The sequence below is a fragment of the Aethalodelphis obliquidens genome, unplaced genomic scaffold, assembly GCF_003676395.1.
Source record: "Aethalodelphis obliquidens isolate GAN/ISIS:26980383/991018 unplaced genomic scaffold, ASM367639v1 scaffold79, whole genome shotgun sequence".
NCBI lineage: Eukaryota > Metazoa > Chordata > Mammalia > Artiodactyla > Delphinidae > Aethalodelphis > Aethalodelphis obliquidens.
Genome location: NW_020838023.1, coordinates 3,463,551 through 3,491,294, shown reverse-complemented (window position 1 = coordinate 3,491,294; position 27,744 = coordinate 3,463,551). Strand labels below are relative to the sequence as shown.

The following is a 27,744-nucleotide window of genomic DNA, read 5'->3' as shown; positions in this document are numbered from 1 at the left end:
TTCAGTTATTGTTGAGAGTGACACAAGTCAGAAATATACCCAAATCTTTCAGGAACTAATTCCTGAACAAGCTAGTAGTATTGCATCAACTACCAAACAGCATACATGCAAGAATAGCTATGGACACGAGCTAGAATACTGCATCATGCACTCCGTATTATTTTATGAATTGACTTGTCTGTGCTTCATGTTCTTATTGTATGAAGTAGGGATGGAAATAGGTACTATGTGTGATTGTTGTAGAATAATATATATAAATGGCCTAGAACTAAAGAATACTGAAAGATGATCCCCAAACAGTGAAATAAAGAAGATGAATGACTATTTGCGGATTATGCTTGACAATGTCATGTTTATAGTTTTAGCTTATGAAGCTGTTAGGGTTGACTTTCAGAGGTGGGAGTATGTGCCTTAAGAGGGAAGATGATGTTGCTCATCATAAAGAATTCATTTGGGAATGTTCTGTCAAGTACTGAGTATATATACTGAGAGTTCATTCCAATCTAACACTCATCGACGTATTTCTGACCATGGCTTCGTGACTTTTGCTATTTAAGGTGTGGTCTGGGAACCAACAGCATCAGCATCATCTGGGATTTTGTAAGAAATAGAGACTATTGGGTAACACCCCAGATTTCCAGAATCAGAATCTGAGTTTTAACAAGATGCCCAGATGATTCTTCTGCATGTTAGGGTTTAAGAAGCACCACTCTAGATGTTAGCATAGGTGATTGAAAAGTTCATGTTGCTCCCAGCTTTTGAAAGTACAGTGATGTTGTCTTTTTAATATATTTCCTATCATTTATTTGATGACTATTATATGGAGAAAGAAGTCCTTCAGTTCTCCAGAGTATTATGCAGCAAATTGCCTTTTCTGCTTCACCTCAGGGTGTTCAGTGGCCGGAAAGATGGAGCAGTTTAGCAGTTTACTGCTTAATTGTCAGGCTTTACTCTCTTTTCATGAATAGGAGTCACACTCAGAATCTTATGATTCTGAATAACAAAGATAGTAAGGGCATTACCTGTGTTTTATTAGAGTCACAGGTGGTAGAGGATGTCTTGAGTGTGTTCATTCAGTTGTTTTGAACCAGGATATATCTACTAATGTAGTTTGTGACTGGTCCCTGCATGGGTGTCCCCTGAAGACCTTACTAAAAATTCAGATTCTCAAGTTATGTCCAGGAGATTCAGATCTTCAGTAGGGCAACTGAGAGGCCCTGGAATCTGTATTGCTAAGAAACTCCTTCAGTTGCAGCACTGCTTGCAGCCCGTTTTGCAAACCATTGCTGTAGTCAGTCTCACTTCTGTCAGTTAGAAGACCTTTCCCTTCCCCTCATTTTTCAATTTTTAGCCCTCATTTTTCATTGTCAGTATTGTCAGTAATTTTATTTATTTTTGTATAAAGTTAAAAATTCAGGCAACCGAGGATAGAAAAATAGAACATCAGTCTGGAAGGTAGAAGCCCTGTATTCTTGACTTGATGTAGACTAAATGGACACGGCACTTTCTTCATTTTACTTATCTATAAAATGGGCTTTATACCTCAGTGGAATGTGAGATCACATACGTGTGAGTGCTTTGAAGTCTTCAAAAGAAAACGTGTGTGCGTTGAGCTTGTTATTGCCAGCTCGTTTTAATATCCTTCCTGTTAGTATGTGTTTTTCTTTTCAATATAAAACCCGGTTCTCACTGAAAACTTACCTCTGCAGTTTCTGTCTCCTTTCTGCTTTACACCCAGCCTCACCGTCCTCTGCATTTGGACAGTCCTCCAGCACCTGTATCACGGAAGGTTTTGCCTTGATCAGTCAGAATAAGAGCTCCTCTGTGGGCAGATCTGAACAGCTCTTGCCGAGACCTGTAAGGAGTCAGAGAGTTGTCCGTTGGGACAGGAACTTGAAACTAGAAAACCTAGAAGCCCCCAGACACCTTGTGTCAAAAGTGATACGTTGTGATGAATTCATTGCCTAGACAGGACACACCCAGAACCCCTTGTATATTTAGGAGGACATGTCAGTCACATACCAGTTAAAGGTTGGATGTATTCGTCTTTTTATGGTGAAGGAATAGGTTGGCTCAAGGACATTTCTAGATTGCAGAGTAAGTAGATATTGAAGGCACATAATCTTAATTACTGAGATATATTACTAGATATATTATGGTTCTAAACCACCCTCCTGAATACACTTACAAAGCATCGCTACCTCTGAAGACTTCAGGAAAACACAGGTAATGCCCTTTCTGTCTTTGTTATTCAGAATTTTAAGATTATGGGTCTGACTACTATTACTGAAAAAAGAGTAAGCCTTGACAATTAACTGCTAAACTGCTCCATCTTTCAGGCCATTGAACACCACTAGGTGAAGCAGAAAAGGCAAAAAATATATTCTACCTGGTAATGTCTTAAAACAAAGGATCTGCTAGGAAATAAACATGGTTTTAAGAAAGATGTCTGTCATGGTTAAGGTACCTGGGGGAGTGGAAAAGAATGATACCAAAATGCCAGGTGGTAAGTTTTAGCTCCTTTGAATAGAGTGCAGAAGGCAGATTCACACAGAAGGGGGGCTTTATTTAATTTTAGGATTTATATTGGTTAACTCATACTAGATGCACTATTGTTTTTATTTTGCAGGTGAGGAAATTGAGGCAGGTTCAGTAGATTATCCAAAGTCACATATATAGTAAAATACAGAGCCAAGCTTGAAACTTAGGCATTCTGGTTCTAGAGTCTTACTTTTAAGTGAACTAAATTGCTTCTCCAATAAAACTATGAGTCTTCTGTTTTCAAAGAATTTTGTCATGTGGTACTCTAGAGTCTTGCACTTCTTCTCTTTTTTTTTTTTACGGTACGCGGGCCTCCCACTGCTGTGGCCTCTCCCGTCGCGGAGCACAGGCTCCGGACACGCAGGCTCAGTGGCCGTGGCTCACGGGCCCAGCCGCTCCACGGCATGTGGGATCTTCCCGGACCGGGGCACGAACCCATGTCCCCTGCATCGGCAGGCGGATTCTCAACCACTGCGCCACCAGGGAAGCCCCATTTTAATATTTTTATGGTCAATTCATCATCAAATTATTTTTCATTTATTGTATTTCCTTTTATCTTTCCTACTTCGTGAAGAAAAATAGGACAAAAGATTGAAAACAACCTCCTGTAAAAAGTAGAAGTTAAATATCCATATTTGTTCAACCAAATGTAAGCTGTTAATCACAAGAAGATAATCATGTACCAAATTAGTACTCTCAACAAATATTGGCTGAGATTTTGTTACATGTCTTAATACCTTTGAATTTTGCTTCCATAAAATAAGAACGTTCTTTTGGATTTTCAGCCATCAGGTCTCGGAATGAAGTCCTCCAGTAGAGAAACCTTTACACTCCCAAAGTGATTAAAGCACACATTTAACTATGCTACTCCTCTGCCTATAACCTTGCAGTTGCTTCCCTTTCCCTTTGAAGATACCTACCTCCTTGCCGTGGTCCACAAAGCTCTAGGTGACCCTCCGGCTTGTTGATTATTATGCTTCCTCTTATTTATTCCTCTCAAGCATCAGTGGCCTCTTTCAGTATCTCAGGCTTGCTAGAATGTACTGCCCTTTCCCCTCCCTCCTCCTCCAACAAGGATAGCTCCTTTCCATCCTTTGCTTTGATAAATCGCCCTCAGAAAGGCCTTCCGGAGGACCTTAAGCAGCCCTGCCACCGCCTTACCATCCCATCCATTCCATTCTTAGCACATATTACTCTTTGTCCTTACATGTTTATTTAGAGACTAATGTGAAGCTTGTCATTCCTGACTAGACTCTAAACACCAGGTGAACAAGGACTATGTGCCTTGTATTCACCAATGTGTACCCAGTGCCTGGCAAAGTAATATTGTGATGAATATCTACAGATTACATATAGGGGTACCTACTTTGCAGTAGCTTTTTTTTTTTTTTTTTTTTTTTTTGGGTTCCCGGGCCCCTCCCCGTTTTGGCCTCTCCTGTTGTGGAGCACAGGCTCCGGACGCGCAGGCTCAGCGGCCATGGCTCATGGGCCCAGCCGCTGCGCGGCACGTGGGATCTTCCCGGACCGGGGCACGAACCCGTGTCCCCTGCATCGGCAGGCGGACTCTCAACCACTGCGCCACCAGGGAAGCCCCTGCAGTAGCTTTAAGTAACAGCTCTCAAAACTTATTTTGTTATTTTAAGTTGTAACTCCTAACACATTATATCGTGGAGTAGCAAGTGTTTCACATGGTTATTTAATTAGAAAGCCATACAAGGTTTTTACAGTTAAAGAATGTATGCCTTATTCCCAGTTATTTGTGTACCTTTCCAGTATGCCTTTTAGGATACAGTGCCTCTGTTCTTCTTTGTTAATCAAACATTTTTCTTAATTTAACAGTTACCGTTCTGTCTTTAACAGCAGGAGATGCTATGAAATCCAACAATAAGGTCTCCTTGTTTTATGCCTTATAAAAAGAAAACACACACATAAACATACATTCACACACACTCTTTTAATGACTACATCTGTACAGCACCTATCATGCTGCTTGGTACCCAACAGACAGTCAACTTGTTGAATGTTCATAAGTCCTTACAGATAGAAAAAATTTGTCTTAAAAAACTTGAGCTTCTGGTATATTTTATTTACTAGATTACGTAGCTCAGTCAACCACATTTCATTGATTAAATGGATTTAAATTTTATGATAGAAAAGAACATTGTAATCAGTTTGGTAGAATTTATTTTAATATATGTAAAAGCTGTATAGAGCACTAGCAATGTATATATATTTATAGTGAAAAATATCCCAGTTTAGTTTAAATAAGTGGAAAGAGAAAAGTCCACTGATGAAATCAGGTGTAAAAATTTATGAATATCTATTAAATAATATAGAATTGATGATTATCCGGTCCCAGTAAAATGAACAGAGCAGGTCCTTCAATAATAAAGCAAATCAACCAGTTTTAAATGTGACTCGTCTGGAGTGTGTGTGCATAAGTGTGTCTGTGTGTGCAGATACCTGTTATTGCTAATATACAAACGGGAATATTGCATTCCTTACCTAGAACGGAAGATGCCAGTTTCTGGGTATTGAGAATATTGTATTGCATTCTACCTGTTACATTACAGGAGATAAAATTCAGGTGCTTGAAGACTGTTTTTTTAAAACCCTTCTGAATGCTAGATTTCGAGTAATGGTTTTCTTCTTCTGCAGGAGAGCACACAGCTGCTACAAATGCCGTCAATGCAGTTTTACAGCTGCCGAGACTCAGTCACTACTGGAGCACTTCAACACTGTTCACTGCCAGGAACAGGACAGCACTACAGCCAACGGCGAAGAGGACGGGCATGCCGTATCCACCATCAAGGAGGAGCCCAAGATTGACCTCAAGGTCTACAGTCTGCTCAATCCAGACTCTAAAATGGGAGAGCCGGTTGCTGAGAGTGTGGTGAAGAGGGAGAAGCTAGAAGAGAAGGACGGGCTGAAAGAAAAAGCTTGGGCTGAGAGTTCAAGTGATGACCTTCGCAGTGTGACTTGGAGAGGGGCGGACATCCTACGGGGCAGTCCATCCTATACCCAAGCAAGCCTGGGGCTTCTGACCCCTGTGTCCGGCCCCCAAGAGCAGACAAAGACTTTAAGGGATAGCCCCAACGTAGAGGCTGCCCACCTGGCGCGCCCTATTTATGGCTTGGCTGTGGAGACCAAGGGCTTCCTGCAGGGGGTGCCTGCAGGCGGAGAGAAGGCTGGCGCCCTCACCCAGCAGTATCCTGCATCCGGAGAAAACAAGTCCAAGGATGAATCCCAGTCCCTGTTACGGGTAGGAAGGTTTAATTTTTTTAAATAATTCCTATATCTTGAAGGGAAAATGGGGAGAACGTACCTTCTCTAGAGTTAGTATCATGACTTACCAGGTGTAACTAAATGATGTGTATCTGTCTGGGGATGTATACTTAATAAGGCCAAAGTGGTAGAAAGCAGCTCACGTGTGTTTGTGTGGACTCTACATACACTTGATCGAGTGGGTGGAAGTCACTTGTTTGTCACCACTCTCAGCTCCGATTGAATGTTTGTTAATCATTCCTGGTGATTATGCAAAACCATGAGGCCGCTTTTGGAGAAGGGAGGCTCGGAATCCCAGAAGGGTGCACATTTGTTACATTAAAATGATGAAATGACTTTTAAATTTTAAGGTGGTGTGACACAGTCTATGGTTAATAAGGAAATGAGCAGAGATTTAAATCGCTAAGAATGCAAAGCCCTCAGTGAGACGTTAATACGGAAATGTAGTGTTTTTAAAACTCACAGCGTAATTATGTACAAATGACAATGCTTGTTGTTTTGTTGCCAAGAGGAGGGAAAAAATGAGATAGACTTAAGTGTGAATGGTGTGAAGAGCATCCGAAGAAGAGAACCATGAATTTTACATTATCGGGCTCCTGTAGGGAGAAAGACACAGTCCTGCGTGAAAAAGAAACTAAACAAAAGCTCTGTAAGATAAGATCCTTGCTCACTCTCTTCATGCTGTGTAGACTGTGAATTGTTAAGAAATATTTTAGGTTTTGAAAATTCAGTTGAGTGATGCTTGCTTTTTGCCTAAGGCACTACCACTTCAACATCTCACCTTGACTTTGAGAAGTTTTGAGCTTTCCGGTTGATTTCAAAGCTTTGTTCCTTCATGGAAGGTAGGATCAGAATCCAGCTAACCTTTACAAAAGAGCTGGTTAGTTCAGCCAGTCCAGTGCTTTGACCTGGAGGTTAGAGACCACCGAGTTCTCTCTGGATGTATTCTGGGGAGAAAAATTACTCTTGCCAATGTCGGCTTGGCTACTCCGCTCTCATTTCATGTAGATTCTCTGAGGCTTATCTGTGCTTCTCTGGCTTTCTCTAGTGGAGTTGAGAAACGCCCCTTGGAGGAGCACAGTTAATTATAAAAGTTGTTACCTTTCCCATCCGCAGTCATGCCCTGGAGCTAAGAGAAGGGCTTGAATGCAGAAGAGGAGATGCCTCCTTGTACACTGAGAAACAAAGAATCCTTCCTGCCCGGAAGGAGCAAGTTTATCATAAATAACTTTGGAAAGAAGAGAAATAGTTCCTGTGCTTTTCAAGTGAGTGTTCAATTTAGGGAGCTTCTTTCATATATTATGCATTTTTATCATTGTAAATGCTCATCATTTTCTTAGCATATGAGGACTCTTCTGGTCTCAAGTGGCTCTTATGGTTTCTGGTTATAAGGCAGGAATGACAGTGTCCTAGGATTTTTAAATTTCATGTTGCATCTTGAGAGCGTGGTGGAATTGATTTCCTTACATCTGTATCACTAGAACTCCCCACTCTTTTTTTTTTTTTTCCATTTAAAACTGTTTTCATCCATGACATCTTCATCTGATACCAAGTTGTGTGACTCTTTTAGACTGTTTCTGGAATGTTACCTTTTCTGCCACCGTTTGTAAACACTAAGCATTTGGAACGAGCAGTAATTTATGAAGCAGTGCAATTTAAAACCTGAGCAGGATAGTTCTATTCTTTAAGCAGCCTGAGGATGATAATACTTTTCTAAAAAAATTGTTTTTCTCAATTCCTCCGCTTCCTTAATTCCCCGACTTCAACTTTCTGTTGCATCATTTCAACTGTCTTTTCAGTTCCTCCACATCAGCTGCTGAAGTAGGAAATCTTCAGCAAGAGGCTACTTAACTGTGTTCTACAGTGAATATCAGATTCCTAACTGTAGGATTTGTGATACTTAAAGACCATCATCTACTAAATTTTGAGAGCTGACAAAAAAGTCTCTATATATGTGTGTATATATATATATATATATATATACACACACACACACATATATATATATATGTATATATATATATATATATACATATATATATATATATGACGTATTTTAAAGTGGCCTGGGTCTTTCTTCTGTGATTTTAGTAAAATTTGATCTTTAAAATTTATATTTTCATTGCATTTGAATAGTGCTTTTGGAAGTCACCCATTTTATTGGACATTTGCAATAAGGAGGTGTAGCTGATTTGATTTATTGTGAAATATTGGGTCGGCCAAAATGTTCATTTGGTTAGTGAATACGCTGTTCAGTAAAGTTCTAGATGAAATGAAAAAATGTGGCTTTTATTTTTACTTAAAATCTAATGAACTTTTTGGCCAACCCAATATTTAGTATATTAACTGAATTTAAAAGTTTTAATTTACACATGTCTTGCTGATCAGCTTTTTAAGATACTTGAGAGAATTAAGAGCCCATTCTGATTGTGAATTTGACAAGAATTCTATTTTGGTGAATTCTGATTGTGAATTTGACAAGAAATGTACTTTGGTGGTAGAAATTGGTATTGCTGAGTTATCATGGCAAACATATACTTCTCATTCCTTCCTCTGCCATCAGTCAGGGGAAACCCAAAAGAATATTGCCATCATATTTACTAAGGCAAAACCAAAGTAATTTAATTTTGTAATTTTAGAGGTCTAGTTAGTAACAAAGGTGTCCTGTAAAAATTTATAAGTACACAAGTGAAATATGCACATACAATTTCCATGTTTTAAATGAAAAAACAGGGGTCTGTATAAGTATATATCTACAGAATGTAATATTCATGTTTGAGTTTAAATAGTAGAATGGAACTTGAAATTAACTTGCTGTTTGGTATGTTTGTTTTGAAATAGTAAGCAATTTAAGAAATGGAAAATAGGTTTTAAAAGCGATTTTTTAATTAGAGCATCCAATAAAGCATTAATAGGACAAATGTAAATATATTTATACATGTAGTTTCTAATACTAAAAGTAAAAACTTGACTATCATCTTTGACTACTGGGCAGAGTGATATTCAAGAATTAAGTGTGGAAAATGTATCCAACAGAAAATGTTAATTTAAAATAGTTTAACACTATGTTGCTAAATAATGGAAACATTTTAAAGAGTATGCTGAATGGAGTTAGGGTCATGTCACAAAGCACATCATTAAAATATCACTTTCAGAATATTAGTCTTTCTTTTACATGTTTCTAACTGGTTGTAGTTATGAAATTCTGCTGCACTCAAAGTGAGGAAGGAAATATAAGAATCACAGAGAAGAGCTCAAGTTTCAAAATATTCATTAGTTTTCTTCACTTCTTTCTTTTCTTTTTCTTTTTTTTTTCCTTAGGTCAGTGTTTGGCTTTTAGTTTTATATTCAGTGGCAGCTCATTTCTGTGTATTTTCATTTGGTGAATACCTTTAGACTTCCCTTGTTACTAGTATGGAATTGATCTTGTTATAAAAAATTCTAAATCGTGTATGTGACCTGTGTTGATCATTGTGCTTTGAGTATGGCAGGGAGCACATTAACATAAGCTTCATCTTGTAAATTGCTTTATGAAAATCAGTGTTTTGTGTGCATTAACAGTATTTCTATAAAATCATGTTTTTTCTTTTTATGAGTAGAAAGAAATATTAGCCCCTTTAGATGCTTTGCTAGAAATAGTCCAAGTTTATATGTAAAGTTTAATTATTCCTCTTTTAAAACTTCTAGAATAGATCTTATAAAACATGAATAAGCTCCTGAAAATGTTTTGAAAATGCAGCATTTAAATTTGGCTCCAGGAAGAGGTTAATGTCTTTAATACTGTCTTGCTAAAAGTAAAAGTTAATTGGTTTTTTATATTCAAATAGATGTTCCTTTCTCATTTTAAACTAAACAGTGTAGTATAGTCAGAACTCAGTGTAGTCGGGTGCTCTTTTCTGATCAGCTTCTTGTATAATTTTTATTTTAACAAAGGTATTTATTTTTTTAATTATTTGGTAGCTTCTTATGCAGATGTAACTGTGTTCGTTTTATTATTTCCTGTTGAGGAATTCTAGGTTTCATTCTTGTAATTAACGTTTTAGATTGGATTTTATAACACAGAAAGCGATGTCTTTTAACTGATAACCATATTAAAAGGAAGCAAACACCTGTTATTAAATTTCACAAAGATTTTGCCAATATCACATGCATTTTTTTCGTTTTTCAGTGAAACTCAGAAGTATAATTGTTTAGTTGGCAAATCTATACTTATGTAATAAACTTCTGCATGTCATGTCAGGACAGAACATCACAGTCAGATAACTCGTAGGCTCTAATTCTTCCACCAGTTCAGATGCCCTAGTTATCAGTCCACTTTCCACATGCACCTAGGGGAAAAATAAATCTCTTTGTGATTGATTTCAGTGTAAATTTATTTGCGGATTTGTCCCATTTAACATGTACATTTTGCACTGCTTGGTTTTGGCAGAGATGTCTGGCCATGGGCTGTGGAGTTGAGTTTCAGGTTCTTGGAGTTGAGATCCGAGTTGAGCCATTGGCTCAGAGAAAGGGCCTCCCAGGATCCCGTTCATTTGTCTGCTAGAGGGGATCATGATGCCAGCCATCCTCCCAGGAGTGCTGCGCAGCTTAGTTAATTAATGTTTGTCGGGCCATTTGAGATCGTCAGATGCAGGGTTCTAGATAAGGGCAAAGTAGTATGATTATTTGTTCGTTTTGTAAATGTGATACCAAGACAGTACAAAGCAGATGTTATTTCCCCCTTTCTTCAGCGGCGTTAAATTTATAGTTTAAAGATTGTTGATACCGGACAGTCTATTGAGATGCAAAAATGTTCTTTTGGGGACAGTCCACTGGCAGTCAAAGAGACGTTTAAACAAGCGACAGTGTTGAATGCCTTTACAACCATTGACAGAAGACCGCAGGAACTTTTTTTTCACTAAAGATGATCTCAGGTGAAAAGTCTGATATTTATTATTTTGCTTCATGTTTAATGAAAATAAAAGCAGCTATCATCTAGGTACTGTTGTCTAAACATAGTGTTTACATACATAACCATTTTCCTGAACCCATTTGAATTTTTTTATATTTACATATATTGAATACCAAAGAGAAAAGTCTATACCAGGAAAAATAGGAAGCATACACCTCCCTAATCATTAGCTATGAAATAGTTTTTAGGCCTTGTTTGTAAAATTTCTCTTTAGGTAGCCACTGATATTTATTTTGCCTAAGAATAAAATGTTAAAAACCATTTACTGTATCCAGAGGTTAACAATCCTTGTATATCTCTGTGCTTCTGCCCTAGATAGATGCATTTCTGTTGTCACCTATTAGAAAAGGGTATGGTTTAAATTCAAATATATAATAAATTTATTTTAAAAATAACAATTATTCATCCTCTTAGTTATGTTTAATAGTGAACATGACCATTTTAATTTTTATTAAATAAAATCTAAGTAGCTTTTTTTTTCCTTTATTGGTTATTCATCTTTTATATTGGTATACCATATTTGACAATAGATCACTAGTAAAGTCAATTTGATACATATATGTTTGACTAATGGGATTTTCTATTATTCTGATTTCTTTCTTTTAAGTCAACTCCCCTGGCTAAAGTATTTTTTAAAAGTACATTTTTGTTTTCTTTTTTTGTAACCTAGGCTTTTTGTGAAGTCTGGCATAGTTCTGCTGGCCCGGGTTTCTAAGGCAGGGGAAGCAGATGTATCTTTTAGTGAATTGGGCTGTAAGTTTGTAGTCCCTGTGAAATGGTATCCTTCAGCACGGTATCTGTTAATTATTTCCTGTATAACTATCTTTTGCTTGGCTTCCTTTTTTTCACGGACGGCATGAGTCAGAAGATAACAGGGCCCAAGAAGGACCCTATTGTTGAGTGTTCTTAGATGTTGGAAGTGAAGAGTATACAGAAGGTGGCCCAAGTTTCAGGAGCACAGATGCAGAATGATTCAAAAGTGTGTCAGCCATGAGCCGTGCAGCCTCGATGTGAATCTAGTATTTTTCTAGCCAAGTCCAGTCTGATGGGTGGATTTAACAGAAGTGTTCATTACCTAAAATCCAGGAAAAATTTTTACCTTGGATTTCTGTGTTTGGTATTTGCTCCCACCAAAAAAGTGAATATTGTTTCCATTGTCATACTCTTTTACTCTCCCTTCCCTTTGACTCTGTCAGTGAACTTTCATTAAGTGTTTATAGACAAGGACATTGATTACTAAGATGGTCTACCAATAAACTCAAGGACGCTTGGCAGGTAGGATACTGCCGCGTGTGGTTGTGCTACTAGTTCAAGTAGATGCAGATGGTTTCAGTGAGGCTCCAAGAACCCTATTTCCTTCATTTTGGCGAAGTAACATTCTCATTTATAGATGTTTATAATTAACTATAATTTACAAGTAAAACAGAATCGGGGTTATGACGTCATTTTGGAAAAAACCCACGATACTTTATCTTACGGCATATTTTTTATGTTGTTATCAGTGATTAGGGGTAAGGCAAAGGAATCTTACTTTCGTTTTGTTTTTGTAAGTACAGGACATTTGTGATGTGATCAATTGAGTGGTATCATCTCTCATGTTAGGATGATCAAATAGCTCTCGCACATAATTTTACATGTTAACTTGCCTTTTTAAAAAGAGTTTCTCAATTTCTAAGATTTAATTTGGGCATATTAATTATGAAAGCGATGAACCATTTCATGCCCTGGAAATTTACCTATCTGTAACATCATGATTAATCAGAAAAAACTAAGGATATACAGAGATATTTCTAAAAGGCAGAATACACTATAATATTTAAATGAGAAAATCCGACTGATAATAAATGGTGTCCCATGTCCAAGTCACTGTCATCGAAGTGGGTCATTTTTAAGATACAAAATAAATTCACTCATAAATAATGCTTAGAGAATAATATCCTAGAAATACGTAATTAAGGAGAGCTGTTAAACTAAATTGACTTATTTAATGATGAATGCAGATAATCAAGGAAAAAGCAAATGATAATCTTTAAGAGCTATTTCTTATGTATATGAAATATGACAGATATCCAATACCCAGATAATGGTATGATATGCTTCCCTTATATTATGTGTGCAGCACAGTTTGTTTTCTAGAGGAATTTATTTCCAAGTACGACCTATGTTCTTATGCAGAGTTGAGTCATGTTTCTTAAGGGAAAGCAGTCAACTCAGATAGGCTTACCTTTTTTCGGGGAGAACTCTCTTTCCTTGTTTTCCTTTTGCCTTCATGGATGATGTTTTTACTACCCTTCACAATTTCTCAGCCCAATTTTTGCCTTCATTGGATGTGTGTTGGATGTGGTGGGGTAATAGTGTGGGCTTTGAGGGAATATAAGAGAGAACTTGATTTTTCTCTTTAAAATATGGAATTTAATGATCTTTAGTTTTAATTGTCGCTGAAATATTTACGTTGATTCCATTAGAAAGTATTTTTCTTTCATAGGATTTTCAGAATGTCAGAATAGTCTTTATTATTTCTTAATAACGTGTTAAAAAGACAGGGGAAAGAATACTTTCTCAATTAACATTGAGTTTGTGATTGCTATAGGCTAAAAATACAGAATCTCAAGCCATTATTCTTATTTATTTATTTATTTATTTTTGGCTGTGTTGGGTCTCCGTTGCTGCGCATGGGTTTTCTCTAGTTGCAGCGAGCGGGGGCTACTCTTTGTTGCGGTGCGCGGGCTTCTCATTGCGGTGGCTTCTTCTGTTGCGGAGCACGGGCTCTAGGTGCACGGCTTCAGTAGTTGTGGCACGCGGGCTCTAGAGTGCAAGCTCAGTACTTGTGGTGCACGGGCTTATTTGCACCGTGACATGTGGGATCTTCCCGGGCTAGGGCTTGAAACCGTGTCCCCTGCATTGGCAGGTGGATTCTTAACCACTGTGCCACCAGGGAAGCCCTCTCAGGCCATTCTTACCCCATTAATGACACTTATGAAAACATGCCCTGATGTCATTTATATGCACAAGTTAGGTCAGATTTATATATGGGAATCTAAACATTTACAAATATTACATTTGAGAGAGCTATTTGCTTTACTTAAAAATAATCATTTGCTTTAAAAAAAAAACCCAGAACCTCAGCATGGGACTTTTAAAATTTCTTCCCTGATACTTTGAAAAATGAAAATGTTTTTATTTACTTATAACTTTTTAGAAGCTTATCTGTCTTGCAAAGCATGCTACAGTTGAAGCAGTGTTGGTCATATTTTAGAAGATACACGTTTGACTAATCTAATTCTTCTTAATCTCAGGAATTTTCAACCTAAACTTTTCTTGATAATTCAGGAAAATCCATCACTTCGCCTGAATCATATAACTGATTCAAAGAAATATGGAGGTTTTTAAAATGTAGACTGTTGCGATGGGCAGTCTATGGTCTACATATGAAATATCCACTTAATATGCCTCTCAAAACTTTATGCTATGATAATGTATCTCATGTAGGATTTTTTAAAAAATCAAATCAAAATTTACAGCTTACCTCAAATTCACATATGATTTAAATATTTTTCAAGACTCCAAAATATATCTGAATTATTCTTTAGTAGTGTGCCCAGCCCTTTGAGGTTACAGCTGGGTTTAGAGGTGGGTGTGTTCCACCTTTAATGGAGTGTCTCTGGTTGTGATTCAGGCTTGACAGGATTGTATTTTCCAGTAAAATTATATTTTAAGTTTTCTTTTTACTCTTCCCTTGTGATGTAGTGGAAAGAGTACTGGATTGGAGGAAAAGGCTTTGTGTTCTCGACTCACTTTGTGACTAACTGGCCGTGTGACCACCCTGGATGAGTCACTCAGTCCTTATGTCCTGTTTCCTTCTTTGGAAAATTATGGAGATAGAAGCATACAATTGCTCAGATCTCTTTAAAATTGCAAACTCTGGGGCCAAGCAAATTTTCTATAAAACCTTAAACATTTAGATCTGTGAATTGACACCCGAGGCAACTTTAAGACAAATATCTTCTATTGTGGACTTAGTGATGCTAATGTCCAAAGAGATATCATGCATTTGATGTCCCAGTTCCTAAGTTAGATTTCCCTCTAATGGCTAAGAACCCATAAATTATAAACAACTGTCACAATACAGTCTAAAATCTTCAACAGGGACTTATCTTATACAAGAAAGCTCATTCTTTGAAAATACCTTTGTTTCAGAGAATCATGCTATTAAGGGACCACTTACTAATGCCGATAAAGGGAAGTCTACACAATGAGAAATAAAATAATTCTGGTGAGAATATGACATGTTTAAAGTCTGTTTCTTCAGTTTCTTGGCATTGAGCGATGTTGCCTGTTTTTTTCACAGTCAGATGTTCAAATCAGAATTTTGGATGCAGAAACTAATTTTAGTAGGTGGGGTGCAAATTTCTTATGAGTCCATGAATAGACTCTAATCCCAGCTGTTTCATTACAATTATAAAAATAAAATTGGCTGTGAATCATTCAAACTCTATTTAATGGATGTGAATAATTCAGTTTCGCCCCACTGAAATCTTAAAACTATAAACCTATCTTAGATTCTTTGTGTTCCTTCAGAGTTAATATCTCATTATTCATATATGAATTATTAGAAGTATTGGTGGTCATGATGGAAATGACCATATTTCCACTCAGTTCCTGTGGGTTTCAGGAGAGGAGGTGGCCTCTAGGGTGGCGTTGGTGATGAAAACAAGAAAGAAATTAGGAAGAGTCTATGAAAAGAGAAAAGGATATCGAATTAGTATTTGTTGGCATTTTCTTTCCCATTAAAATATATATGTTCATTACATACATTTTAGAAAATATAAATAAGCAAAAAAGAAGAAAATGACTACTCAACACTTTAATCTATCCCTTTCTGGAGACACACACACACGAAGACATGCACATACAAACATAGACTTATGTGTTTATTATTAAATAGCCTTCAATTTCACTTTATAATAAATTGTAAACATTTTCTCATATTAGTGTTTATTCTGCTATATCACATTTATTGACTTCATAATATTTCATTATGTATTGTACTAGTTGTACCAGAAAAGATGATTATTGATTCCTTGTTGTCAGACATTGAAGTTACTTCCAATTTTTGCTGTGGTAAATAGTGCTGCATTGAATATCCTTGTAGCTAAATAATTCTATCTTGCTTGCAATCTTAAATTGTTAGAACTGGCTCCCCTATAATCAGGTTCCTCCATGGGGTGACACAGTAGTGGAGTTTATTGTCAAGTATGGGTCACTTTACCAGGCTATGTGTATGTATACTCTTGGGAAATGGTAAAACATTTTATTGGTGAGAATTGCCTCACAGTGGTAGCTAAGAAATAGAACCCCCAACATTTTCTTTAAACATTATTATGGGGGAAAACTTAGTATGAAGTTTTGAATAAGGTACATTTCTGAAGCACCAACATAGATTCAGTGAAGTATCTATTTCACTTTTATAATCGAAACATTCCTTAGTCACCTTGACATTCAAAGAGTATTTAAATAGTGTAATGTACTGAAATGAGTCTTACAAGGTAAATATATATATTATATGTATATATATATGTATATATATTTAATATTTATGTATATATGTATTTAATATATAAAGGGATTTCACTGTCTCCAAAAAGATTCTTAAAGTTAATATGTTTTGGTGATCACATAACGTTGGCACCAGCAGCTATTTAGTGAAGTACTTGGTACACACACAAACTCTGTTTTAAACTATTTGAATTTAATTTTCTCAAGGTCATTCACATAGTTTAAGGTAAGGTAAGAATGAAACTCAGGTGTTAAACGGAAGTGTAGAAAACCATTCTAAATCCCATTTTCATTTTCTTTTTCAAGCATCTCACTGCTATATGCAAAGTCCTTTCAAAGACTAGAAACTATTTGTATTTATAGTTCATGAAATTTTAACAATATACCCATTTGTTTGGGGGATTTGAATGCATAATTGGTTGTATCTAAATTTAAATACATTAATACTCATCTGGGTTCAGGATTTATTTTCAAAGAACCAGCATGTGTTAAACCAAACTAACCTAGACTCAGACTTGAAAGAATTAGAAATTCAAAGCAAAAGATAACTTTGTAGAATCATTCCCTGATGTACTGGTCTCTAACTTTTCTTGCCCTATAAATAATAATTTAGCACCTGCTTTGTTTCAGGAACCATGAAAGATCCTATAAAGAGTATGGATATAAGTAAATCAGGGTTCTTGCCCTCAAGTAATATACAATCATGTATAAGTGATAAGCTAAGTATACAGACAACGATAATAAAAGTGAGACTTCCATAAAAGGGACAAGGAGAGGAGAGCAGGGGTCTTTGGGTGTTTAAAGAGGAACAGATCACATTCAGTTGAGTGATTGAAAACAGTTGTCATGCGTAGAGTTTTCTGAGATGATTTTTGAAAAAAAGACTAAGCTTTCAGCAAGTGAATATGACTGCATGGAAGGCAAGCTCTGTAGAGAGAACAGTGTGAGTTTAGCTGAGGGCATTTTTAAGATATAGATGATGGAAAAGCTTGATCAAAAGGTATGTGCAGTATAGTTTACGTAGCTAAGACGTGACATATAAGTTAGGAGAATTTCCTTAAATGCTTATTTGAAATTTTTTATTTCAGAAGGAAATAGGGAACCATCACAGGATTTAGATCAAAGATATCTTGATCAAACCTTTAACAAGGTTAATATCTATCCCATTTTACATAGGATGGCTTGGAAGAAGGTGGATAGGTGGGCAGAATTGGGATAAAGGAGATTAGTTAGTAGGTTAATCCCTTATCCTATGACTGATAACAAAGGCTACACTAGGATAGTGAAAATGAGAGATTATTTTTATAGATATGCTAGATGTAGAATATTCAAGAGTTAGCCAAGTTGACATGTGTGGGTGACCAAGAGGAGGGAGGTTATGATGAATGAGGCTTTAAGTTTGGATGACTAGACAAGGAGACCAATAATAGCTAACATTTGATAATCACCAACTATGGGCCAGGCTCTCCTTTCAATTTGTAATAACTCATTTAATCTTCCAGGTAACCCCATGCCATAGAGGATATCTTTAATTCCATTTTACAGAGGAAATAGAGCCTCAGAAATATTAAGTCACTTGCCCAAAGTCACCCAGCTAGTAAGTGACTGGGTCATGCTAGACCATGTCCATATAGGCTGACTTCAAAGTCCACACTTTTCTAAATTGCTTTTTGATGAATGGTAGTGCCATTAGCAGAACTCTAGCGTGAGCTTTTTTGTGAGTGTTAAATAAGGTAGTCTTAACACCTACAAAGTTTGCAGGGCATTCAGATGAAAATATCTAATGGATAGCAAGAAATGGCATTTCTCATAGGGAACAGAGGAGTTGGAATGACTTCTAAATGAACCGACATTTCTTTAATAGTTGAGTTTATATTGAAAACCTAGTTTGTACAGAATATTCTAGGAGTGTTATCAACATGGACAAGCTATGGTCACCGATTCTTTAAACCATTTGTAAACCAGTCTGGCAGATAATGTTCAGAAACATGATTATGGTATAAGGAAAGGGGTGCCAAGTGCCATGGAGTGGAACAAATAAGCTGTAGTATTTAATTTAATTTAATATTTTAGCATTTTTTATTGAAGTATAGTTGATTTACAATGTTGTGTTAGTTTCAGGTATACAGCAAGTGATTAATGTATATATATATTCTTTTTCAGATTCTTTTCCCTTATAGGTTTCTATAAAATATTGAATAAAGTTCCCTGTGCTATACAGTAGGTCCTTGTTGGTTATCTGTTTTATATATTACATATATATATACATATATATATATGTATAGTAGTGTGCATATGTTAATCCCAAATTTAATTTTTTTAAGAGGAGGAAATTATCTATTCTTAATTGAGCCATCAAGAAAGGCCTCCTGGAAGAGGTTGCTTATTGGTTGGTTCAAAAAGGATTGGGGTTTGCATAGGTGGTGATAGATGGGGCAGGGGATTCTTGGGGTGTAAGAACGAAATAAACCAACAAAAAAGAACTTTGGTGTTTGGAGAACTTGAGGAATAATCAAAGTACAAAAGTCTAAAGATAATCCAAGTCAAAGGTGAGCTATGTAACTGCAGCTTAAAAAAATAGCATAGTAGATGAGTCCTGCTCTAGAGTGACAGTTACTGTTTTGACATTTATGAGATTAAATTTAAGATCCTCTGTGTATGGAAAAATCTTTTGTTAATTGATAGGATTCAGAAATTTGCAGAAACATGCATACCTCAAGATCTTATTATTTGCACCATAAACCCAAAGGAAAGAATAAGCTTTAGAACAGAGTTGGGTTATTTAAATCAAAGTCTGAAGGAAGAATTTAATAAAATCTTTAATTAGTGTAAATAAGCATCAGAAAGTTACTTTTAATATATATATATATACTTTATATATGCACATATATGTTACTCTTTTATTCAAATATAAATTAAAAATAATTCTACATACCACCATACCATACATAGTTTCAAAAGAAATATAAATGAAAAAAAATTCTTGAAAACCTGTTTAAAGTGTATGCCATACATACTATACTCATTTGATTGATTCATTATATATAAGAACTGTTGTATTTTGGTTTTATATATTGGTGTTCTGATTTATTCACTAATCATTTCTCTTAGCTTTGATTCCTTGGCTCATTTTCATGTCCTACTTAATGTCTTATTTAGTCATTGAGAAGAAAGAGAAATCCTTGCCTGTGATACGTCACCTGTTGTTTAATGGCTAAAAGTGTTACATATCTTAATACTGTATTACATTAAGTCATTTTAAAAGCATTGCTTTCCCTTTTGTTTAAAATTCCTACAGTCCCTGGGATATTGGTAGGGGGTTAATGGAAGTCTTGATTAAAATCTCCCAAGCTTCAAGGCTTTCAGTTCTTTAAACAATTTGGATCTGAGAGATAGGCTTATGTCTTGTTACTAGTCTATTTACTGATTTAATGTTAAGAAAAAATCATAAGTTTATTCTTTAGTTTTTTGGTAAGAAGTATAAATTAAAATGCATTAAAAAAAATCAACCACAGCCCATTGTGTGATGATCACAGAATTTATGGCAGTTCTTTCAAAAACTCTCTGTAGACACACCATCATCATTTAAAAGTAAACGAGCTGTTGAGGCTTCCCTGGTGGCGCAGTGGTTGAGAGTCCACCTGCCGGTGCAGGGGACACAGGTTCGTGCCCCGGTCCGGGAAGATCCCACATGCCGCAGAGCGGCTAGGCCCATGAGCCATGGCCGCTGAGCCTGTGCGTCCGGAGCCTGTGCTCCGCAACGGGAGAGGCCGCAACTGTGAGAGGCCTGCGTACCGCAAAAAGAAAAAAAAAAAAAAGTAAACAGGCTGTCTTTGGTGTACTGATTTTCCGTTATTAAAGATAAGCCTTTTTAAGTTTTATATCTAGAGTGTTTCTAAGAGATTCTTTCTGCACTTGCAGGATCATGAACTCTAATCATGACTTAATCAATCTCACTTGCTTCATAATAGCTAACCAAACCATAGGTGGATAAAGGCTCTGAGATAGGTAAGTCATAATGCACTTGAAGTTTACACTTAGACCCACAAGCTTAGATTCATTAATTATCCATCTTTGTGACCAGCCCAAACCGCTCCTACCTTTCTATGACTAGACAGTGACTGCACAATATTCAGTTTCAGTCAGATGTCTTAACTGTTCTATATTTCTATATTTAGCGAATCAGATGAGTTTTAAACATGGCTTTGAGTTGGGATTCACGTGGAATAATTTATCCCTTCGTGAGTTTTTCTCTCTCAATAGATTGTGAGCTCCTGAGAGAGAAGGGCTGTGCCATTTTTATGTTTCTGTTTCTTATCGGCCCCGCCATACTGCTCATCTCTTAGGAAGTCTAGAATCAGTGCATACTTAATTGAATGGAATTCTGTGAATATATATCCACCTTCTTAAAAATTGGAAAACTACCTTTTAATTTCTGTGTGAGCCTACAATACGGCTTGTATAATTTTTACCATTAATTAAGTTTATAATTGCAAACATTAATATTTGGATACTCTTTTTAGGACTAAAGGATTAGGTAAGTTATTACTTACATGCAATTTTTTCCAGTAGCCTTTAAAGTATAATACTATTTGGTAAGTTGTTTACTCTGGGTAAAAACACCATAAAATTATACCAGTTTTGGTTTCACATTAAAAAAAATTGAGCTTTACTGGACCATTTATAAATTTGAAAATTTTTCTGAGTTATCTGGTGAAACAGTGATTTCTCAGGGTTGACAGAGTTTTTTGATACAGGAATCTAGAGAAGCAATCTGCCAATGTGTTTCTAGGCTTAAAAAGAGTTCCAGTAAAAGCTGTTTATTTTTAATTCACTTATCCAAAATTTATTTTCTTTGTGTAAATTCTTTTTAAAATAATAAGTGTAAATCCCATTTTGGTTGAAATAATCAATCTTCTGCACAGCTAATGGTTTATAGAGCATGATGCTGAACACTGCTGAACCTAAAATGTGGGAAGAAAGTTTCACTATTCTCTACGGTTCCCTCTAAGGAAGGGAAATGTTTTAGAACATTGGGCACTGGGTTCAAAATAAGAGGGAATGGGCAGTGGGACCATTTATTCCAATAATTTTATGATCAAGTCAGGGAATCAAAGGCTTACAAGACTAGAAAATGTGATGTGAAGAAGAGAAAGATATTCATAGATAATATTTTTCCTTGAGCCTGCAGCATCCCATTTGCTAGAGACAAACCCAGAAAGGAGAGTTCAAAAGCTTTTGTGAACTCAGGAATACATATGTTGTTTTTACTACAAACCCCAAAACCATCATCTTAATCTCCTTGCCTAGAAGAAATGAATAGAAGAATGGGTTTTGTCTGTGGAATTGAAATCTACAAAGTCAGGGAGCTTTGTTCTTTAAATGGAGTTCTTGTTTGTTTTCCTGACCCTTTAGGAAAGTAGTAGGGCGAGAGGAGGGAAAAGGGGTATAGCTGTAAAATGCAAAAGAAAACTGGTGAATTACCCTGTTCTTTTTGGCCCTGATGTTGTTGAATTGTACCTACACTATGGTATCCCTCTGGTACCAGATTCATTGCCTTTCAGGGTTGGAATCCATGCAGGGAGGAAGGATTCCTGAAGAAATAATCAAAATCATAGTCTTTTACTGTTGCCTTGTTCTATACAGTAGGTTATTTTTGTGGGGGTGGTTTACAGAGATGTAGCGCCTTCAATCATCTAAATGTGATGTAGTAAAAGTCATTTTCAGGAAGTGAAACTCTACTTTGTTACTTTTTTTCACTCAAAGGCTAATGTCATTAGCTCTAAAACATTTGTTCATCTTTTTTATCGAGTATTTGAACTACGCCTATGGAAGACATATGGATTTAAATAGTACTTGGCTTACCATCTGCTGATAAGGGAAAGTGAGATTCTAAATCAGAGTGGCAGGAAAGTCTATTTCAGTAGAAGCTATTTTGATCTGAAATATTGTAGGCAATTTTACAGAGTATTTTAATTGGGATTATATTGACATGTGTTAGTAAAAGGAGTATATTTGCTGGTATGGTTCAACTTATATAATCATTAAATTTATATATCAGTTTAGAGATGTGGGGCAGTGCAAAATTTTGACCCCATTAATTGTAGATTTTTTTTTTTTTTCTAAAATAGTCATTTGTGGGAAAACCTATCTGATTCATTCATTTTAGAGCAATGGTACATTTTATATCTCATGCCAGAAATCAAAACATAAAACATCAACTTTTCAGATAAATTAATTAGAAATTTAAAACCACAATTTATTCTTTTAATACAGTGCTCATTTGTTGAATATTTTTATTGTAAACTGCATTTTGAAAATCCTTTTTAACCTTGGAGAGATTAGAAGAAGAAAAAGAGAATATCTGTTTTTATGATGATAAAATGCTGAAAAGTCTATAATTGTGCCATATGTATGTTTCAGGTTAAAATTTCAAGAATGTGAAGTCATCTAGGCATTAAGAATTCTATAAAATATAGTATAATTTGAATCGTATACAAGTATGTGCATATATATGTATATGTGTATTTATATATTATACACGAGTATATAATTTTGATTAAGCCTTACACCGGGTTTATTTTTGTTAATAAGTAAAAGGTTTTCAAGTTAATCTGTCATTCTTTTATAAAACATGTGTCTGGCACATCACTTATGATTGTGGTGATGCAGGGGTCAATTACACATAGTTTCTGCCTCCTGGGAGGAAGTACAGTAAAGGGTGCTTCACCATGTCCAGAATTATGCCAAGAACCTTCATAGGCATCATCTCACTTAATTCTTTGAACAACACTGTGATACTGAACATTTGCAACCCCATTTAAATGAAGCACAAAGATATAGAGAAGTTGAGTAAGGTGCCCCCAAATAACATGCAGCTAGTTGAATTAAGTTTGAAGGTTATGTGGCAGAAGCCCGTTGTGTGTTGGGCTCTGTGCTCAGTGCTAAGTACAAGATGAATAAGACAAGACTTTGCCCTTGAACAAAATCTACAAGATGACAGAAATATAACAGGGTGATTTATGCAAAGCAGAAAATACAGCAGCAGAGAAGGCGGTGCTGAGTGCAGGTAGCTGTCTTGGCCTGGGAGGTCCTCAAAGACATACTGGAGAAGATGATACCTAAGCTGAATTTTGGTTTGATGAATAAAGGTGGAACAAGAGGCCAAGGAATCACAGCATGTGTCCGGTGCTGGAGTCATGAACTCGTATCCAAGCAGTTTATCTAGAGCAGTTCTGTGCAGTCCAGTAGGAACTCACCATATGTGGTATGGAGTACCTGAAATGCCACTAGTCTGAACTGAAATATGCACACCATGTTCCTAAGACTGGGAGTGAAAAAAATCAATATTGAAGCTATCACATTACACAATTATACACACACACACACACACACACACACATACACACACATATATATATATATATATATATATTTTTTTTTTTTTTTCTATACGCGGGCCTCTCACTGTTGTGGCCTCTCCCGTTGCGGAGCACAGGCTCCGGACGCGCAGGCTCAGCGGCCATGGCTCACAGGCCCAGCCGCTCCGTGGCATGTGGGATCTTCCCGAACCGGGGCACGAACCCGTGTCCCCTGCATCGGCAGGCGGACTCTCAACCACTGAGCCACCAGGGAAGCCCCACAATTTTATAATAATTACATTTTGAAATGATAATATTTTAAATATATTAACTCCGGTAGCTATATTTAACAGGTTTGCTTTGATTCAGTGAATTTGACTCACTGATTGAACAAATCAGAGATGGTTTGGTGTCTTGGAAACCTTAGAATTTCTGCATATTGTTACTTCTGTTGATATTGTTTTGTTGGTGCATTTGAGTTATTCAGTTGACAGATTTTGGATGCGTTGGCCTTATTAAAGAAGCTTCTGGGCACCTCATCAGTTTATTTACACAGGAAAATATAAGCGAGGTCCTTAAATCGTATACATAGTCCATCATTTCTTAGAACTCGTTTCTTTTTAATTTGGAAACTTTGCGTTCAGTTTCTTGCAGGTAGGTCTGTGGTTTTTAAGATATTTAAGACTATTCTTTTTTTAGTCTGAAATAATTGCTGTTTTGAACTTAAGTATTTTCTAAACATTTTTTTGCAAAAGTATATCATTTTCAAGACATGGAACCTCAGAAATTTGTTATACTTTGTTTGGTGCCAACTTTTTTCTCCCCTATTGTGAAATTTACTACATTCGTTTTCTTTGCTAAGGAGCTCATGAGGGTCTAATTGAGAACAAGATCTTACAATGTGATTGGCAAAACCCAGGTCAGCGCTGCAGATTCTCCCAAGAAGCTCTCCATCCTTAGATTATGTGATGCAACTTGGTACTGAATGAACCCCATTCAGTTGACATTACCGGGTTCCACAACCAGGTCTCAGACACAGAAGGTTTTTCTCAAAAGCAGTTATTATTTATTTTTGTAACAGTTCACTCTTAGAAAGACCACAGTTAGGTTTAGCAGAACAATATTGTCATCGATTTATTACAAACCACCCCAGAACTACTGATGGGTTAGTCATGTCCTTCTTTTTTTAATAGATCTTTATTGGAGTATAATTGCTTCACAATACTGTGTTAGTTTCTGTTGTACACCAAAGTGAATCAGCCATATGCATACATATATCCCCATATCCCCTCCCTCTTGAGCCTCCCTCCCACCCTCCCTATCCCACCCCTCTAGGTCATCGCAAAGCACGGAGCTGATCTCCCTGTGCTATGCTGCTGCTTCCCACCAGCCAACTATTTTACATTCAGTAGTGTATATATGTGGATGCTACTCTCACTTCGCCCCAGCTTCCCCCTCCCACCCCGTGTCCTCAAGTCCGTTCTCTATGTCTGCGTCTTTATTCCTGCCTTGCAACTAGGTTCATCAGTACCATTTTCTTTTTTTTTAGATTCCATATATATGTGTTAGCATATGGTATTTGTTATTCTCTTTCTGACTCACTTCACTCTGTATGAAAGACTCTAGGTCCATCCACCTCACTACAAATAACTCAATTTCATTTCTTTTTATGGCTGAGTAATATTCCATTGTATATATACAACGCCACATCTTCTTTGTCCATTCATCTGTCAATGGACATTTAGGTTGGTTCCATGTCCTGGCTATTGTAAATAGTGCTGCAGTGAACATTGTGGTACATGACTCTTTTTGAATTATGGTTTTCTCAGGGTGTATGCCCAGTAGTGGGATAGCTGGGTCATATGGTAGTTCTATTTTTAGTTTTTTAAGGAACCTCCATACTGTTTTCCATAGTGGTTGTATCAATTTACATTCCCACCAACAGTGCAGGAGGGTTCCCTTTTCACCACACCTTTTCCAGCATTTACTGTTTCTAGATTTTTTGATAATGGCCTTTCTGACCGGCATGAGGTAATACCTCATTGTAGTTTTGATTTGCATTTCTCTAATAATTAGTGATGTTGAGCATCTTTTCATGTGCCTCTTGGCCATCTGTATGTCTTCCTTGGTAAAATGTCTATTTAGGTCTTCCACCCATTTTTTAATTGGATAGTTTGTTTTTTTGATATTGTGCTCCATGAGCTGTTTGTATATTTAGGAGATTAATCCTTTGCCCATTGTTTCATTTGCAAACATTTTCTCCCATTCTGAGGGTTGTCTTTTCATCTTGTTTATGGTTTCCTTTGCTGTGCAAAAGCCTTTAAGTTTAATTAAGTCCCATTTGTTTGTTTTTGTTTTTATTTCCATTACTCTAGGAGATGGGTCTAAAAAGATCTTGCTGTGATTTATGTCAAAGAGTGTTTCTCCTATGTTTTCCTCTTAGAGTTTTATAGTATCTGGTCTTACATTTAGGTCTTTAATCCATTTGGAGGTTATTTTGGTGTATGATTTTAGGTAGTGTTCTAATTTCATTCTTTGACATGTAGTTGTCCAGTTTTCCCAGTACCACTTATTGAAGAGGCTGTCTTTTCTCCATTGTATGTTCTTGCCTCCTTTGTCATAAATTAGGTAACCGTATGTGCATGGGTTTATCTCTGGGCATTCTATCCTGTACCATTATCTATATTTCTGTTTTTGTGCCAGTACCATACTGTCTTGATTACTGTAGCTTTGTGGTATAGTTTGAAGTTGGGGCGCCTGATTCCTCCAGTGCTGTTTTTCTTTCTCAAGATTGCTTTGTCTATTTGGGGTCTTTTGTGTTTCTATACGGATTGTAGAATTTTTTGTTTTAATTCTGTGAAGAATGCCATTGGTAGTTTGATAAGGATTGCATTGAATCTGTAGATTGCTTTGGGTAGTATAGTCATTTTCACAATATTGATTCTTTCAATCCAGGAGCATGGTATATTTCTCCATCTGTTTATATCATCTTTGATTTCTTTCATCAGTGTTTTATAGTTTTCTGAGTACAAGTCTTTCACCTCCTTAGGCAGGTTTATTCCTAGGTATTTTATTCTTTTCGTTGCGATGGTAAATGGGATTGTTTCCTTAATTTCTCTTTCTGATTTTTTGTTGTTGGTGTATAGGCATGCCAGAGATTTCTGTCCATTAATTTTGTATCCTGCAACCTTACCAAATTCATTGATTAGTTCTAGTAGTTTTCTGGTGGCATCTTTAGGATTTTCTTATTTATAGTATCATGTCATCTGCAAGCAGTGACAGTTTTACTTCTGCTTTTCCAATTTGTATTCCTCTTATTTCTTTTTCTTCTCTGATTGCTGTGGCTAGGACTTCCAAAACTAGGATAAGAGTGGTGAGAGTGGACATCCTTGTCTTGTTCCTGATCATAGTGAAATTGAAACCGTAATTAAAAATCTTCCAACAAACAAAAGTCCAGGACCAGATGGCTTCACAGGCACATTCTATCAAACATTTAGAGAAGAGCTAACACCGATCCTTCTCAAACTCTTCCAAAAAATTGCAGAGGGAGAAACACTCTCAAATTCATTCTCTGAAGCCACCATCACCCTGATATAAAAACCAGAAAAAGATATCACAAAAAAAATTTTAGACCAATATCACTGATGAACATAGATGCAAAAAGCCTGAAGAAAATACTAGCAAACAGAATCCAACAACACATTAAAAGGATCATACACCATGATTGAGTGGGATTTATCCCAGGGATGCAAGGATTCTTCAATATATGCAAACCAATCAATGTGATACACCACATTAACAAATTAAGGAATAAAAACCATATGATCATCTCAATAGATGCAGAAAAAGCTTTTGACAAAATTCAACACCCATTTATGATTAAAACTCTCCAGAAAATGGGCGTAGAGGCAACCTATCTCAATATAATAAAGGCCATATATGACAAACCCACAGCAAGCATCATACTCAATGGTGAAAAACTGAAAGCACTTCCACTAAGATCAGGAACAAGACAAGGGTGTCCACTCTCACCATTATTATTCAACATAA

The 27,744-nt window shown here is 36.4% G+C and overlaps 1 protein-coding gene across 6 annotated transcripts in view; it reads left to right on the top strand.

Moving 5' to 3' along the window:
* TRPS1 (transcriptional repressor GATA binding 1) overlaps window positions 1-27,744 on the top strand; it is a 255,381-nt gene that overhangs the window by 73,869 nt on the left and 153,768 nt on the right. For all 6 annotated transcript variants that reach the window (XM_027092544.1, XM_027092543.1, XM_027092539.1 and 3 more), the window contains one exon: window positions 5,200-5,803. In XM_027092544.1, the coding sequence (XP_026948345.1) occupies window positions 5,200-5,803 (604 nt within the window). The remainder of the gene's footprint in view (window positions 1-5,199; window positions 5,804-27,744) is intronic.